We start from the raw sequence: 18,553 nt of genomic DNA on the forward strand, positions 1-18,553 counted from the left end.
TATAATTTAAATGCATCGTAAGCTGTACACGACGTCTTTTAGACAAAGTATGGCCATCGCGCCATCATCGTAATCCATCGTGTAGCCTTCATAATCCATCGTGTAGCCTTCGTGGTCCATCGTGTAGGGTTCGGTTGAGAGATGAAGTTTAAATACCCGTCTTCGGTTAACCTTCGTATGTCCATCTTTTGCTATCGTATATAATTTCGGCACCATCGTATAGACTTCGTTATTCATCGAACTTGTTTAGGTCATTTTTTGATATTTTAACGGGATCGGGACCAACTTCGTACGAACTTACAATTTTCGCATTCGGGTGTCCATCGTATATAAAAATCGGGACAGTGTGAGTGCACCGACACGCTCTAGGCTCAGACGTCTTTTCTTTAATATTTTTTAATTAGAGGTGTATTGGAGGGGGTTCAATACACCATAACAGAGTGGTAAACAATCATGGCTAAGTAAAAATGGGTAATCATCTTTTCTATCATGTTTACTACATACCAAATACTTATTGGAGTAGAGGAGTTAAAAAGTTATAAATTTGAAATTACTGTGGAAAGGTGGGTGTTCAATATATCATTGCTTAGTGAAAAAATCCTAAGTATCTTTTCTATAACTATTAATACATGCACACTACTTATTGGAATACTATTACTATGTAATTGATTTAGAATACTTATTTCTATTTGAAATTAGAGTGGTATAGGATTGGTTTCAATATACTTTGAAAGGGGGGTCAAAATATTTATTTGAGTAGTATAAGTACGTCTGAGTCAGTGACAACTCTACAACAGAATGTACACAGCCATGTATCACCATCATTGATGGCGATCCGATGGATAAATCTGTTGTAGAGTTGTCACTGACTCAGACGTACTTAAAAATATATTTATTTTCTGTGACTTTATCTACATTAATTTGTGGGATCCTTTACTGTAGATAGTTGAGCTGATCTGTAACAATAACATCTCCATGCCTTATATATCATAAAGCTTTATTATTGTAGAGCCCAGGTGGTACTGTGGTCTAGCGGGAAGGCTGCAGTGCAGGCGATTTGGTGTCACGATATCACACTAGCATGGGTTCGAATCCCGGCGAGGGAAAATTAAAACATTTGCGAAAGCAAATTTACAGATCTAACATTGTTGGGTTGATGTTTAGACGAGTTGTATATATATATATATGTAAAGGAGTTAAAAAAGCTATATAATTTTGGAAATTACAGGTGTTAATTGATTCAATATACCATGGCAAAAGGGCGGGATGAAAAAATACCATGGTTAAGTAAAATTTCCAAACATCTTTTCTAGCAACAACTTTGTTGCTCTTATTTTTATGTCACCTGACCCAACAGCTTTTCTCATCGGCCTTTCTCGTCCGTTAATTTTTACAAAAATCTTCTCCTTTGAAATAATTGGGCAAAATAATACCAAACTTGGCCTAAAACAGCTTTATGATATCTATTTTTAAAAAATGTATCCGATGACTTCGCCCATTTCCAAAGATGGCCGCCATTACTTAAAAAAGGAACATAAAATGCAGGCTTATATCTCTGAAAATAAAGTATTTAGAGCATTTAAAAAAATAAAATGTTGACCTAGTCAAGATTTATCTGCTCTAAAATTTCTGACGCTTAAATTAGTAATTTTTATTGAAATTTTGCAGTTTTTGGTGATCATCTTGAATATCATAATAGATAAAGATAACTGTACACAGAAAAATTGTTCAGGAAAGTTAGATCTTAAATTAAGGCAAGATAAAAATTGTCAATTGACCCCACAAAGAGTAATTGCACTTTAAAGACAATTTTTCAAAGTTTTTCGTTAATGTTTGTAAGTTTTTTACCAAACAAATCTTCTCTGAAACTACTGGACCACATTGAACGAAATTAGTCCTAAATCACCGTTAAGGTATATCTTGTTTTAAAACTGTATCTGATAACCCCGTTTATCAAGTGATATGGCCGCCGTGACTAATAAAAGAACTTGGAAGGAAAATTCTGTTTTGGCTGATAGCTCTGAAACTAATTCATTTACAGCAAATCTGACAATGGGTAAAAAAAAATTTATTAGTTAAGATCTATTTTCCCTGGAAAATGTCAGACATATCAGACAACCTGTTGCTGGGTTGCTGCCCAAGAATTTGTATTTTTAGGAATATTTTGCAGTTTGGGTTTATTATCTTGATTATAATAATAAATAGAGATAAACTGTAGACCGCAAAATTGGTAAACAATGTACGATTTACAAAGAAGTCAAACATGATCAAAATAGTTTTTGCCCTTCATAGTCAATTTTTAACATTTTTTTGTAAATTATTGTAATCTTTTGCAAAAATCTTCTCCTCTGAAACTACGTATACTGAGACAAATTTAACCAAACATGTCCGCAATCATCAAGCTCAACAAAATAGAGTTTTTTGTCATGAAGTGCATTCTCGTCTACAATATCTTTGATATGGCCAAAGACCAAGGTGAGCGACACAGGCTCTTTGTAACCTCTAATTATGTTTACAGAATACTTAGCTATATCTATATTTATCTGTTTGTATAAATCTTTTTCACAGATTCAATAACAATTTTGACTACACATTACGATAAGCAGCCAACAATTAATCCACCCATTTTGACTACTGAAGACCTTCATCATTATCCAACAAAGAAATATGTTAAAAAGGAAACAAAAGAAATAAAAGGTAGTGGCATGTTTTATACAATCAATAGTCAAATTTATGAAAGAAAAGACACAGCACTTCTAAAATCAAAATTAAATCGAAAAACACTAACATCATCGTAATCTTACAACAAATAAAAGTACATGTCTGTAGGATTCCATGTCTATTGAATATTGAAATCGTGGTCAAATTTAAAATTTTAAAACATTCAAAGCAGAGGTCCCTTATCGAACTAAATAATTAAAACGGGTTACAACGTATGGGAAATATTGTAATATTCCAAATTTCGCAGAAACTATCAGGTGTATACTTTAATTAAAAATGATCTGACAACTTCAAGATAATCTTCCTTACCTTCCTGACACAACCCAGGCATGTAATTATTGCACACTTTCACATGTCTTTGCGACTAATGGAATTGGGTTTATAATAAGAAATGTGCGGAAAAGTCCACGTCAAGATGAACAAGGGTTTCATACTAGAACTGGATTTTTGCTTGTTCATATAAACGATGATTGCAAGCATAATATAATGCAAGTATGATGTGTTACACCCTCTGTCAAATCATAGCATACAGATATGATTCTTCGGACTATACCACAATAAACCACAGTGTAATGAAGAACATCAGTTTACCAGAGATAAACAGTTTTGTTTACCTTTAACATTTTAAAATCATGCAAACGATTTGTCAAACAAAATGTAGTGCCCATTGTAAAATTGAGAATGGAAATGGGGAATGTGCCAAAGAGACAACAACCCGACCAAATAAAAAAACCAAGAGCAGAAGGTCACCAACAGGTCTTCAATGTAGCGAGAAATTCCCGCACCCGGAGGCGTCCTTCAGCTGGCCCCTAAACAAATATATAATAGTTCAGTGATAATGAACGCCATACTAATTTCCAAATTGTACACAAGAAATTAAAATTAAAATAATACAAGACTAACAAAAGCCAGAGGCTCCTGACTTGGGACAGGCGCAAAAATGCGGCGGGGTTAAACATGTTTGTGAGATCTCAACCCTCCCCCTATACCTCTAACCAATGTAGAAAAGTAAACGCATAACAATACGCACATTGAAATTCAGTTCAAGAGAAGTCCGAGTCTGATGTCAGAAGATGTAACTAAAGAAAATAAACAAAATGACAATAATACATAAATAACAACAGACTACTAGCAGTTAACTGACAAGCCAGCTCCAGACTTCAATTAAACTGACTGAAAGATTATGATTTCATCATATGAACATCAGGCTAAATCCTTCCCGTTAGGTGTTTAGTATCATACTATCATAACATATATGAGAAGAACATAACCCGTGTCATGCCAATAACTGTTTTTAGAATAAATGTGTTTAGTTCCGACGCAAAGACCTTATCAGTGACTCAATATTAACGCCAAAATATGCAATCTTTAATGACTTGACAACAGTATCGTAATTATATCTCTTCTTAATAAGTCTATTCAAAGGTTTTGTAAGTTTCTGATGTGAATACTGACACCTTTGTGCTTTATAAAGAATATTTTCATAAAAAATTGGATGTGAAATACCTGAACGTATAAGAAGTCTGCATGTTGAGCTATATCTACGAATGATGTCTTTATACCGATGATAAAATTTAGTAAATGTTTTGACTAGTTTGTGATATCGAAAACCCTGGTGTAATAATTTTTCATTAATACATAAATTTCTCTCGTTAAAATCTAAAACATTGTTACATACACGAGCGAATCGTACAAGTTAAGATATATAAACACCATAAGATGGTGACAAGGGAACGTCACCATCTGAAAACGGATAATTAACGATAGGAAATGAAAAATCATCCCTTTTATCATAAATTTTAGTATTCAAATTTCCGTTAGTGATATAGATATCAAGATCGAGGAAAGGGCAGTGGTCATTGTTAGTATTAGCTTTATTTAAAGTAATTTCAGCAGGATACATTTCATTAATATACATACTGAAGTCGTCATTATTGAGAGCCAAAACATCATCCAAATATCTAAAAGTATTATTAAATTTGTTTATCAGATATTGTTTTGATGGGTCTTTGCGTATTTTTGTCATAAATTGTAACTCATAACAATACAAAAAGAGGTCCGCAATAAGTGGTGCACAGTTAGTCCCCATTGGAATTCCGATAATCTGACGATATACGGAATCCTCAAAGCGAACAAAAATGTTATCTAGTAAAAATTCAAGGGCATATATAGTATCAAAGCATGTCCAATTAACATAGATTTTTTGATGTATTGCTACTAACAAATTACCTAAAAGAGTTTGAACATATATATTCACATTCTGATTTTTTGAATGCCCATTTTATTAGGTGTGTGAATTTTTTCTTAATGAGAATGTAAGGCAATGTGGTATACAGGGTAGAAAAATTAAAACTTTGAACAGATTCAAAATCAGCAATATAAGCATGCAATTTATCAAGTACTTCAAACGAGTTCTTGACACTCCAAAAGTGATTTATTCCACTATTTTCGAAGGCCTTATTTGAACAATTTATTATGAGGTTTTTAATTGTACCAAGTGTGCTGGTAAGAAGAATAGACAATTTAGTAGTTGAACATTGGCTTGAAGACGAAATAAATCTATATTTGTAAGGGGTTTTGTGTAGCTTCGGAAGCCAATATATAGTTGGGACTTTTATTGTATTTGGCTCTGCTTGTACAGCGGTGGCTAAAGGTTTATGTTTGTTACAGATTTCGTTTTCTGAAAATGGAGTCAGTAAACTACTTTCAAGAATCAAGGCTCCATGTTGACGATAATACATTGACCTATAATTGTTTACATTGTGAATTCTCACCTGATCTTATATTCATTTTAGAAGAACCTTAATCTATACCATTTTTATTAATTTCATTTGCATTTTTGTTAAGATATATTTGTTTTTATTTTGTAGCTAGTATGGACATGATTATTGTCGTATCTGCACTGGTTTCCATTTCAATAGCTGCTTCAGTTACAATCACAGTTATTTGTTACCAAAGACACCAATCGAAGCATTCGCTAACCCGCTCAGTTCACAAAGATCAAATTATAACAGAAAGGGTTGATTCGTCGGACTATACCATGACAAACTACAATGAAATGACTGATATGATTTTACCCGAGACAAATGAGAACTACTATGAAAATAGTGCAACTCCTCGTGAGCCACAAGCCATTATAAATAAAATTGAAAAGACGGAAGACACATTAACTGTATACGAATCATTTTCAAACAATCGAACCTCAGTTGAACATGTCTATGAATTAGAATCTACTTAAAATAATCAAAATCAGTTATTAACAACCCAACGTAATTTAAGTGAACATACTTATGAATATACTGAAACGGCATTACCTGCAACGACGGAATTACATTTACATCCTAATGTTATAGTTATCCCATAAGGGCGCGGTGTGTTAGTGTAAGTTCATACCGATGGCCGGAGGCCATAGTGTTTTCTAACACCGACATACCAAGTCCGAATGGGATAACTATTTCACATACCAGCTGTTCAAGATTTAGGCGAGTGCCTTTTACCATAAAATTAGATTTTTATCGGGCCCACCTTACACGCGGATAAATTATATATCAATTGAAAGCTACACATCTGTACTATCTGTTTTGCCCGGTCGTAAAAAAATCGTATGGTGCAATTTCCGTCAATTCAAGATCAAAGGTCAATGACGAATAAGTGCATATTTTCTAAGATTTAAGCCTGCTTGCATAATATGACTTATATATACTAAATTCACCTATTTAAACAATTTGAACTTTTAGCAGACAGATAAATAATGCTTAATCAAATGCATTTTCAAATGTTTAAAGCTTGTTTTTGATAGACGGCAAATGTGTGAAAACTTATTTTTTTCTTTCTGAAGCAACTACTTATTAATTAAAACTAAGTAAAACCCTTCGATAATTATCAAAGAACTTATTGACACCATGAATTTCCTAAAAATATGCTTACTGCTTATCAAACAGCAAAGATCTCATACAGATGCCCAAAACATCACCATCTGCCAAAAAAAAAACCAGCTTTAAAGCATTTCTTTCTATTTGAACGTTGCATGTGGTCAATATAAGATTTAATAGCAAATTCTTTAGAATCTGAAAAATGTAAAGTAAAAAAATATATGCGCCAATCATACTATTGCTTGAAATAAAGGGGACGAAACTATTAATAAAGAGATTGCAATCTGCCTTGTAGCTACCATACTAAAATAAATATCTTTCGACTTTTCTTATTGTTCGATTTGTAGCTTCTTTATAAAAAATGATGTAGTGAAAAGACCTTTTAATTTTTTTATGTTAACCATAACAAATAAATTGAAAATTTAGACAAAAATAAATTAAAAAATAAATTGAAAATTTAGACAAAAATAGATAAAAATAAATTTAAAATTAAGACAAAAATAAATAAAAAATAAATTGAAAATTGAAATTTCAAAGAATGAAAAAACCAGTTAACACATTATAAAACTTGACTTCTTGATTGCTTAAACTGAGTTGGTTTAAATGCATTAATTAATCAAATGAGAATAGGTTTGAAGAAAATCATTCGTTCATAAGCAACGATTCTAGTTACAACTATACTTCCTTAACAGCTTGTGTTTCTAAAGACGACTGAAAAAAAGTTACCATTGTCTTGAAAATTCACTTTCCACTATAAAAATGATTTCATCTCACTGCATTAATAGTGCCAAATTTGTGACAATGATAGATTCGTTTTTTCATTGAAATTTACTTAACAGATATAGTTTACTCTATCAGGTATCTTGAAATCGACGATGAGGGTTGGTTGAGGACAAGTTATACGACAAAAGAGATGAGCATGAATCAACCCATTAAAAACACTCCTTACTACCCAATTATAAACTTTTCATTTTTATGTAGCAATATTATAGCAAGATCTGCATATCTATACTACGTATGGAAGAGACCGAATTCATTGAGCCTCAACTTCTCTAAAACAATAACAAGTCTGAAACATAATGATAGGACGTATAAATGTAAGGTTTTGTATTTCCTAAATTTGTTTTTGCACAACGGAATAACAGAAACACTGAACTGCTTCAAAAACAATCTCTAACATAGAAAGGAACATATTATTCGATTCCAACTGCCATATGCCTGATTTGGTACATGACATTTGAAGAAAAATAGTGGTTTGAACATGGTATTAAACCAGAGTTAAGATGCAAAGTTGAAACCATCCCTTTGAAAATTTTATTAACGCCACTTCGAGTTGGTTGACATATCTGTTTCGACAGATGTCGACTGATAAGTTCCAATCGACGTAATAAAAAAACGTCATCTCAGACTTGACTGTCACCTACCGAATAAGACTTGGCATCGAGTTAGAATTATATGAGTCACAAGACGGTTGTCACATGTGGAAAATGATCTGCTTATCATTCACCTAAAAAAAAATTGAAGAAGGGGGGGGGGGTATTCAATCTGTAGTCTAATATGTTGTGTTTTGTATACTGGTTTGATCTGGTTAAAATTGTAGATCATTGTAGTTAAAAGTAACATGATAACGATTTGATTATATATATATATATATATACATCACCGTAAGCAAAGTAAGTTATTTTCGCAGATATTTGTCTTATTGCGTTAATCTTCTTCACTTTACTTTGAGGCGTTTTTTGCCGATTTTCATAACTGCAAGTTTTGTCTTTAAAGTAAAAATCAACATCTCAAACCATGAATCAAAGAAACTAAATTAAAACCATGAACAAAATAAAAGAAAATACAAGAAACAAACAGGGTCAGGAAGGGTATTTTACTTTTCATATGTTTTTTTAATTTCACAACTGCTTATAGTGTTTTACATACACAATGACATGCATTTCTATTTTAAAAGCTTATGTTGAAAATACCCAAAGCATCTTTTATTCAAATAATTAAAGAGATTAAACTGGTAAACACATTTGATATGTCTAACACGATTTTAAATTAAATACGAAGTAGCAGCATTATATTTAGTTCGTTTACATCCCACTTTAGACAACAAAGTATTTCTAAACAAGGTTACCTATTTCAATGTTGCCTACAAATTAGTCGCAAAATCATGTTTGCAGTTAAACATGATTACAAATTTGACTTCGTAAAAACATAGATTACCTCAATTAGCTCGTATATATTCTTTTCGAACATTAAGTAACCCTTCTTTTATTATGGAAAATCATCCTCCTCCCTGATATTGACAATTACCGATGTGTAATCTTAACATAAAATAACAAAATGGTCGCTTTTTGCAGATGGCAGATTTTTAGGCAACTGCAAACACTTCGATCGAAGGCTGTTCTATGAAGAATAATTAATAATTGTATCTTAAAATTTCAAAATAAATATTCCTTGACCTAAAACATATACATTGATCTGGTTTTTTTTAGCATACACATATCGATCCCCTAAGATATGTTTTACTTTTGGAACAATTCTTTTTTTATTTGTGATGAATTTCAATTTTCAGGAAATATTGCGCATCTAACCTTTATTTTTTTTAGTATTTTAGTAAATAATGTATCATGTTATATAAAGTTCATATAATCTTTGTGAAGATTTTATATGATATTTCACCTTGATTTAACAGAAAATGCACCGCACGATTTTTTTACGACCGGGCAAAACAGAAAGTACAGATTATAAGCTGTCGAATATTATATAATACAGCTGTGTGTTAGGTGGATGCATTAAAGTGGTTAACTAAGCAGGTTTTTTTTTTAAAAATAAGTCTCTCTCCTATTAACGAAAAACTCATTAATACTTCATTAAATCTTGTTCAGATCGTCACAAAATACTTTAATAATACTTTATATATTATTATATAGTATATATCTATATATACCGTTTGTGAGCCCCGAAAATAATGTTTAAATATGTTTAATTAACAATGAGTTTGTATCCAGTCGTCCTGGTGTAGGGTTTTGAATTGTGGTTATATATTCTACAGGTCTTGAGTTCGAATCCCAGCAAAGACAATGGATTTTTTTCTACGTAAAGTTGAATAGCTTTTCTTTTCTGTATAAGTATTTCTAAGTTTTATTGTGGAATAGAAATTTCCGATAAACTGTTACTAAACAACGGAAAGAAGGTAAAACAAAGAAACTAAAGCAGGGGTGATCGGGCGGGTGTGATTCGGCTCAGATCACCCCTTGTAGAATAAAGGAGCTGGGATGTAACAATTGCTTCCCAACCCTTTTGAATCTGATAAACATAATTATTCGACAACAGTTCTATACACTGGCGAATTATGAGTGACAAGGTCCCACATCTCAACGGGTAATATTTTTTCAAAATATAATTCCTGTAATTGAAGCTTCAAATGTTAATGTTATGCCCATGTGAATAGCTTTTCCTGAGTTCTTTGGAAGGATGGATTTTTTAAACTCGTAATAATGATTATAGTTACATGATGAAGCATAGATTATATATACTGTTTCCTCCTTAAAGTCAAATGCATTTATATTTTTTTCTAAATATACACGCAAGATTTGCCAAGGAACGATAGTCTCTACCTCTTTTCAATGTTTATGTATGAAAATATATGTTTGTAATCAACCCCTTAATGGTTGAAGTGATTTTTTGAAGGGAGGTAATCAAAAACATTATTTCACAGTTATTTCCGTATACTCGGTCAATATCAAATTATGTTAAGTGCAAATTTATTTGCAATGCAATTCAGTAGTTTTACTGTCCAATTGTTGAGTACATGCAGTTATGCATGGGGTAAAGCTTTAGATTATTTAAAGATTTGTTGTGTTACATACATTTGTTCCTGGTCTCGCTCCGTTTGGGTTTGGTGATTCTCTCAGTTTAAATTTGTTTTATATTTATATCCTCTCTTAAAAGGTGGTATGGGTGTCTTTTGCCATCTTGTTTGTACATAACAGAGAACCTATAGTCTGGATTTAAATTAAATAAGCCAAGTTTTATGAGGAATGTAGATTACTATATGTACTAATCTGAATTTTATTTAAAAGAAAAGTTATAAGAGTTTTTACTTTTTAATATTAATATTTTTTACAAATATAGATTGACTTTTAATGTTTTTAAGATTAGAATTGAAGTTGAGATATTTCAGACGTTGTTCATTTCTGAAGGGATCTACATGAAAGTATGCTATTTTATATATTACCCCAGAAAAAATGCCAATGACCCGATCATTTCTATTGATTTTCTCAAAGCATTTACTAAAAGCTATTTTCTCACATTTTGATTCTATCATATAGTTTATATTATAGATAATGCATATTTTAAGGTTTTGTTCTACGACAAGGAAAACCTTAAAATATGCATTATCTGACTTAAATACCGTCAAAAAATATTATTTTTTATAAAGATTTGTAAGATTTAGTTTCCTTTATTACCTACAACACTAAAGTGGAATATTCTTTTCTAATTCGTTCAGGTTTTAATACGCCCTACGGCTCATTTAGAATGTGAAATAAAACTCACTAATAAATCTAGATATAAACCTTTTAAAAAATATTATCCATACACAATACAAATATAACTGTAACTGCATGAAGTAAGACACAAACGTATTATTTCCATCCGATAACAGTGTATGACAAATTCAAAACACATCGTGAGTAATTTATTGTACCACTTAGTTTATGGAAAAGGGAAGGGGTATTTTTTTTCCTATTTGTAATGTCATTTCTATCGCAAAACAGTGGTTATTCTTTTAAACAATTTTAATTGAATCGGATGAAAAATTCAGAAAGATTGTCTTTTGAATAGCAATGCATTTTATTAACAGATAATCATGATATAATTATATACCCTGCTCACCCGACCCTTTTCTGAGTAACGTAAATGTTATTCAATAGAATATAAAATATATCTTATTAGTTGATCATTTGGTAGAGTAATAGGTATACATAAATTTTAAAAAAAAAGTTAAGAACTAACACTAAGACGAATATATACACATGTAGGTCACAGTATGATTTCCTATTCAGCGTTTATTGTCCTGAAAATCCATGAAATATTTGCCACTGAACGTTAGGCAAACAACAAAAAATCAACTCTACTATTCAGTATGACTCAAAAAGATTTTCAAAATCTAACACACGAATATGTTAAATCTGGCTTTTTCTTTATGAAAGTCTACATTAAAATTCTTCTCACATATATGATAATGTTTCTTTATTTCAGCGATAAATTAACAAAACTTCACGCGTTATTTGTTTCTAAAGTTAAAATACGGGCAATGGCGGTTTCTTTTACATCTATCATCGATTGAAATTTAAAATATCAATTTCCAAATCGGCAACAAAAAGCATCAGATGAGTAAAATTTTGAAGTAAATTTATTTTTTTATAGATTGCATTTTTATCAAGAAACATAATGACCTCACACAGGTCATTATTTTATGCCTTTAAGAAAATTTCATTGAAACATGGTATCGTCCGGGTTGATTCTGAAAAAGAATGACCTGTCGATTTGAAAGAAAATAACTCCATGTAGGTATATAAATGAGTTTATCTTCTAATCACATAAAAATGTTTTGTTCCTGTATACATGTAATCCTTTTGTTACAACCTTTAGTTTAGCTTCAGAAAATGTGCAGTGACCTAACATTTTTATTGTCGAGTATGTGACTTTTGTCGCAAAAGCGAGACATATATTCACTCTGGTTAAATTTTATGAAAATTTTTAAAATTACTTTCTTGAACTATCATGGTTTTTAACAAACTTTTACAGCAGCTTGTTTATGATCATTAAATAGTATCCAGATGTAAATTTTGTTAAAAAAAAGTTCTGTGTTTCCATATTTTACTTATAAATGGACTTTTGTCGCAGAAAGTTCGACATAGGGATCGTGATCTTCTTAAAAGCTTTATATTTTTGAAGATGGAAGACCTGGATGCTTCATACTTTGTCTATGGATGATTCATGTTACGAAGTTTCCGTCAGTCACATGTCCAAAATCTTTGACCTCGTTTTTATGGTTCAATGACTACTTGTAAAAGTTAAGATTTTTTTGTAATGTTAAATTATCTCTTATTATAAGTAAAAGGATACATATATTTGGTATGTGCTTACCTTGCAAGGTCCTCGTGCCAGTCAGAGAGTTTACACTTGACCTTGACCTCATTGCATGGATCAGTCAACAAGGTTAAGTTTTGGTGGCCAAGTCCGTATCTCAGATACGATAAGCAATATGTCTAGTATACGTGGTGTATGGAAGGACTTTAAGGTGTGCAAGTCCAATTGGCAGAAGTCATCTGACTTTGAACTCATTTTCATGGTTCAGTGGTTAAAGATAAGTTCTTTTGTGTTTTGGTCTGTTTTTCTTGTACTGTATGCACTAGGTCTACTATATTTGGTGTATGGACATATTTTATGATATATATGTTAATTTGTTATTGTGCAGGTTTTATTTGACCTTGACCTCATTTACGGTTCATTGCTCAGTGTCTATGTTTTTGGTTTGTTTTTCGTAAACTGTAAGGAATATGTTCTGTAGACGAAACGCGCGTCTGGCGTATTAAATTATAATCCTGGTACCTTTGATAACTATTAACTAAATTTGTTGCATGGAAGAATTGTTAGCTGTACCTGCCTGCCTGGCAGGTTTATCTGACATTAACCTCATTTTCATGGTTTCTTGGTTAACTTTTTGTTTGTTTTGTTTATGTTAAAATTATGTGACAGATGTAATAGAAGCTTTATATTTTGGACTATCAACATAAGATCAATAATTAGTAAAGAAGGTGAGACCATGCTGTGTGTGCACTCTTGTCTGACAGTAAACATTACATTCACTCTGTGGTTAAAGTTTTTAAAATTACTATCCTGGATTTGTACCAAACTTTGACAGAAGTTAATGATGTTTATGATCTTACGCTAGAATTTAGAAGGAATATTTATAAAAATTTATTACCAGTTCTTCCGTATAGAAATTATAAATGAGTTAGTTTTTCGTGTGGTTAAAATTACATATAGTCTGCAGTTCAAGATTTTCTATCATTTTTTAGATTTAAAAAGAAGGCGAGTCACTATATTCCGAGAAACCCTTACGAATTTATACATTTTTGTACATATCACAATATAAACTACATATTGGCAAAGTATAAACAAATTCTTTCATTTTTAATTTAGACTCCCATACCACTTAAGTAGCATCGGCTTACCCTTCCGGAGCACATGAGATCATCCCCAGTTTTGGTGGGATTCGTGTAGTTTAGTCTATAGTTTTCTATGTTGTGTCTTGTGTACTTTTTTTCTTCGTCTTTGTCTCATTTAGCCATGACGTTGTCAGTTATTTTTTTATCTACGAGTTCAAATGTCCCTCTGATATATATAGTCTCTCTTTTAATACTTTTTATATTATTTGAAAATCGATGCGCAACTGTTTTAAAATTACTTCCAGTTTTAAGTACACAATTACACAAACGTTTGACACACTAATTAACCCAAATATGTATTTCATGAATCGAAAGAGGTTATTTCCTGAGTAAACAATTATGTTTGTAAACCATGTTTGCAGCAGTGAACGTTGTGAATTTTTCAGTATGGAACGATTTGTCTTACTTATCTGTTTTTCTACAAGAATATACTGCTTAACATTGGATTTATCTGGTAGGATTGTCTTCGTTACTTACTGTAAGCATAATAATGATAGTATTACAATAAAAAGGGGGAGGGTAATACAATCTCATCCTAATTAATATTGATGAGCTAATAACAAACTTTGTACTGCTTCGGATTTTTTTCATAATTTCCTTTCTACTAATAAATGTGTGTGTGAGAGAGAAAATGAACATAGTGAGGGAGACCTGTACAAAAGAAATATCTAATCGAGTCTGTACCATAATATACTATTTTAGACTGTCAACCAGAATGGTTACTGGGGTTAAAGAGAGGCAACCAAGATTGGCATCATAAAAGGATTAATGTTGGGAATTTCTCCAAATTTTGATTTCTTCATGAAACTATTCCTGGAGATATGCCATTGATTATATTCCTGCAGATGTTTTGCATACGAAACACTAATGTCAATTATGGTCTTCGAAATAAAAGGGAATTTGCAACTCCTAACGATCAAACGCAGCCTTTAAAATAGTTTTATTCTCCAAAAGCTTGAAAAATGGATTACACTTATTAGAAGAGTTAAAAAATATTATAAGCCTCACATGCTGAATTGGGGTATTAGCCCCTCGTTTAGGCTTCTTTTCCACTGGGTCACTAAAAAATAACAAAATACAATACAATTATAGAAATTAGGCTAGTTCTCGTAGGGGTCATCCATAATTGTCAACCATTTTTCAAAGTGTACACAACTTACATTTTGGGGAGGGAATTCATTTTTACTGTACGCTTCTTTTTTTCTTATCTTTTCCGGAAATGTCATCAAATAAAATAGTCGGAAATGTTTTACTTTATTTTCAATGCAAATTTTTATATTCAACTAAACTATAATAGACAGGATCTTCTGATTATTAAGAATGATTGATTCTCGTCTAAAAAAAAACAAATGGTTGATGTACACCTTTTGAGGGAGGGTAGGGGGTCTGAAAAGTGTATGTTTTTTTACACTTTGAAACATGATTAACAATAATAGATGAACCCTTTATTTTTACCACTCTCGTGTTAAATTTAGGTCAACACTGTGAGTTACTGAGGAGACGGGATGAAATACAATTTACCTTTTTAAGTATTATTTTACATCTGCTTCTTTTGCAAAGGGAGGATAATTAAAGATATTAGTCTTGATAACTTTCAATAAATATATTTCCTTATGTATAATATTCTATCTTTGAATATCAATATACTTATATCGATAAACCGGAAGTTGATATTCATTCAATGATCTTGTCACTACAGTTTCTTGTTCTCAACATTTATGCACATACTGTATTATTAGATTCAAATTAGTGAAATTAAGGTGAATTTATCATGTTTACGTATAAACCTAACGGTTTAAGGAAGAGGAAGTTAACGTTTGTAAAAATAATTGATAACATCTTTAGATACATAATAATCATGATTATGTCTTTGAAAATAGAAATGTTATATATCTGGAGCTGGTATTTATTGAATCATAACATATTAATGTGGATCACCGACATTTAACTTTAAATCTCATAATATCATTTCTAGCTCACCGTTTCGAGGGAGAAAGCTTTTGCCCTCACTTGGCGTCCTCCGTCGTCTGTCGTCGTCCATCGTCATCCGTCTGGTCTTAACTATTTCAAACATCTTCTCCTATGAAACTGCTAAACCAATTCCTACCACACTTTAGCTTAATTATCCTAAGGGTATCTTGAAGTGTGTATGCCATTTTCTGTTTTGTCTTAAACATAGCCGCCATGGCTAAAAATAGAACATATTCTACAAATGTAGGTAAAATGCAGTTTTTCGATTATATCTCAAAAACCAAAACATTTAGAGCAAATCTGAAATTCGGTTAAAGTATGCATTAGGTAAAGTTATATAAGACCTAAAATTTGCAGAAGAATCTGTTATCTGGTTGCTGCCACTAAATTGGTAATTTTGAGGAAATTTTGCAGCTTTTGGTAATTTTTTAGAATATTATTTATGAAAAAGATAATCTGTAAAGAGCTAAAATGTTTAATAAAGTAAGATCTACAAAAAAGTTGATATGATCGAAATTGTCAATCGACCCCTTTAGGAGTTACTGCCCTTTAAAGACAATTTTCCGAATTCTTCATCTAGTTTGCTTGCTTTAAAACTGCTGAATCAATTTCAGCAAAAGTTTAATTGAAGTCTGGAGCTGGCATGTCAGTTAACTGCTAGTAGTCTGTTGTTATTTATGTATTATTGTCATTTTGTTTATTTTCTTTGGTTACATCTTCTGACATCAGACTCGGACTTCTCTTGAACTGAATTTTAATGTGCGTATTGTTATGCGTTTATTTTTCTACATTGGTTAGAGGTATAGGGGGAGGGTTGAGATCTCACAAACATGTTTAACCCCGCCGCATTTTTGCGCCTGTCCCAAGTCAGGAGCCTCTGGCCTTTGTTTGTCTTGTATTATTTTTATATTAGTTTCTTGTGTACAATTTGGAAATTAGTATGGCGTTCATTATTACTGAACTAGTATATATTTGTTTAGGGGCCATCTGAAGGACGCCTCCGGGTGCGGGAATTTCTCGCTACATTGAAGACCTGTTGGTGACCTTCTGCTGTTGTTTTTTTTATTTTGGTCGGGTTGTTGTCTCTTTGACACATTCCCCATTTCCATTCTCAATTTTATTTACCTGAAAGAGGTTCACAGTATCTATTATAAATTTTGTATTTCAATTCCTTGTATATCAAGAAACAATGCCACTATGACTTAAAAGGAACATAGGGGTAAAATGCATTTTTTTCGCTTTTGAAGAAAAAATGACGAACATTTAAATTTATTTTTAAGACACTCATTAATATATATTGAAAAGCAAAATTATCATTGTGGAAAGATTTTAAGCAAAAAATAACAGTTGAGCGATTCATGCTCTTGGGGGCCTTATGTTTTGTCAAGAAGCAATCTCTAATTATTAGATATAAACTCATTAGATGTATTTTATTAGGTGATATTGTTAAACGATTTTAACATGTAAAGAAATGTAATTGCAAAAGGTTTGGTCGTACATGTAGAATTATTTTTTCGACGATAGGCTAACGAACGTTTTGCTTCATTTCCAATGATCTGCAAAAAGATGTGCTCTTTACGTGTTTTGTTATCAGACGTCGTCTTTATAATTGGGTTTTGACCAATAAAAAACTGAGTTCATATAGCTTCACTTTGTTTTAATTTAAAAAAAAAAGGTCAGACACGAACAAATCTGCAAAGAATTAGAGCACATCTGTTATAAAATTTGTTTTACCCCTGTTGAAAATTATTCAGTATCAAACATTGAACAGAGAGAGCTGTTTCCATGGACCAAAGGAAAATACATGTAAAGGGTAACAGCGATACGGCATTAAGTAATGACAATATGGACTTACTTTTAAATAAAATGGATACAGTTAATTGAGAATCCAATGTGAATAGTGTAAAGTTATACATTAACGGTGAATATCGGAAAACAAACATTATGTTTAATACCCTATGAGCCGAAAATGATTGGGAAACAGCAAAACTTCCTAATTCAAATTTTTTAATAATGTACATTTTTTTCATTTTCAAGCTAACTGCCTGTAGGTCCTTTATAGCTTGCTGTTCGGTGTGAGCCAAGGCTCCGTGTGTAAGACTGTACCTTGACCTATGTGTTTACTTTTATAAATGTGACTTGGATTGAGAGTTGTTTCATTGGCCCCCATCTTCCTATTTTATGAGCATATAAATTAAATAACCTATTATAATGACATGGTATGAAAATTTTGAATGAGACACTATCATAATTACTAATTCATTGAAAAAAATTCTCATTACTTTGTAGATCATATTACAAAACCTACTGAAATTCTGTCAGATGAACACGTTAATCCAATAACAAAAGGTACTTATATCTAAATTAATTACATGCACTAGTAAATGTTAGGCGGAAGTAAGTAATGTAAACAATATTCGGCTGTAATACAAAAATCTACTAAATGATATGCAGTAATAAAGTTAAATGGTGCTGAAGTTAGTTACAGAAAAATTCAGGCGAAAGATATACCAAACGGCTATTGAAACTCATTTGTCGATGGAAATTTGTAAACGCCATGGCCAAAAAAAATTAAAAATTATCAAAATACAAACAATAATACAAAATAAAAACAAACCCAGACTGAACAGACCAAACCTACAAATAACCGGGGATGCTGCATTATGATTGTCATTGTCGTTGTCAATTTCCAGATCAATGCAATATAAGACGCATTCTTAGAAACCAGTTGTTTGCATGGCACGGGTTATGTTT

General features: G+C 31.7%; 1 protein-coding gene across 1 annotated transcript in view; it reads left to right on the top strand.

The window, feature by feature from the left end:
- The first annotated feature begins 14,181 nt into the window (after window positions 1-14,181).
- Window positions 14,182-18,553, top strand: part of LOC134726207 (protein eva-1 homolog C-like) — a 29,916-nt gene continuing 25,544 nt past the window's right edge. The window contains exons 1-2 of the mRNA XM_063590607.1: window positions 14,182-14,282; window positions 18,089-18,148. Coding sequence (XP_063446677.1) covers window positions 14,216-14,282; window positions 18,089-18,148 — 127 coding nt within the window. The 5' untranslated portion in view covers window positions 14,182-14,215. The remainder of the gene's footprint in view (window positions 14,283-18,088; window positions 18,149-18,553) is intronic.

Source organism: Mytilus trossulus, chromosome 7, assembly GCF_036588685.1.
Source record: "Mytilus trossulus isolate FHL-02 chromosome 7, PNRI_Mtr1.1.1.hap1, whole genome shotgun sequence".
NCBI classification, from domain to species: Eukaryota; Metazoa; Mollusca; class Bivalvia; order Mytilida; family Mytilidae; genus Mytilus; species Mytilus trossulus.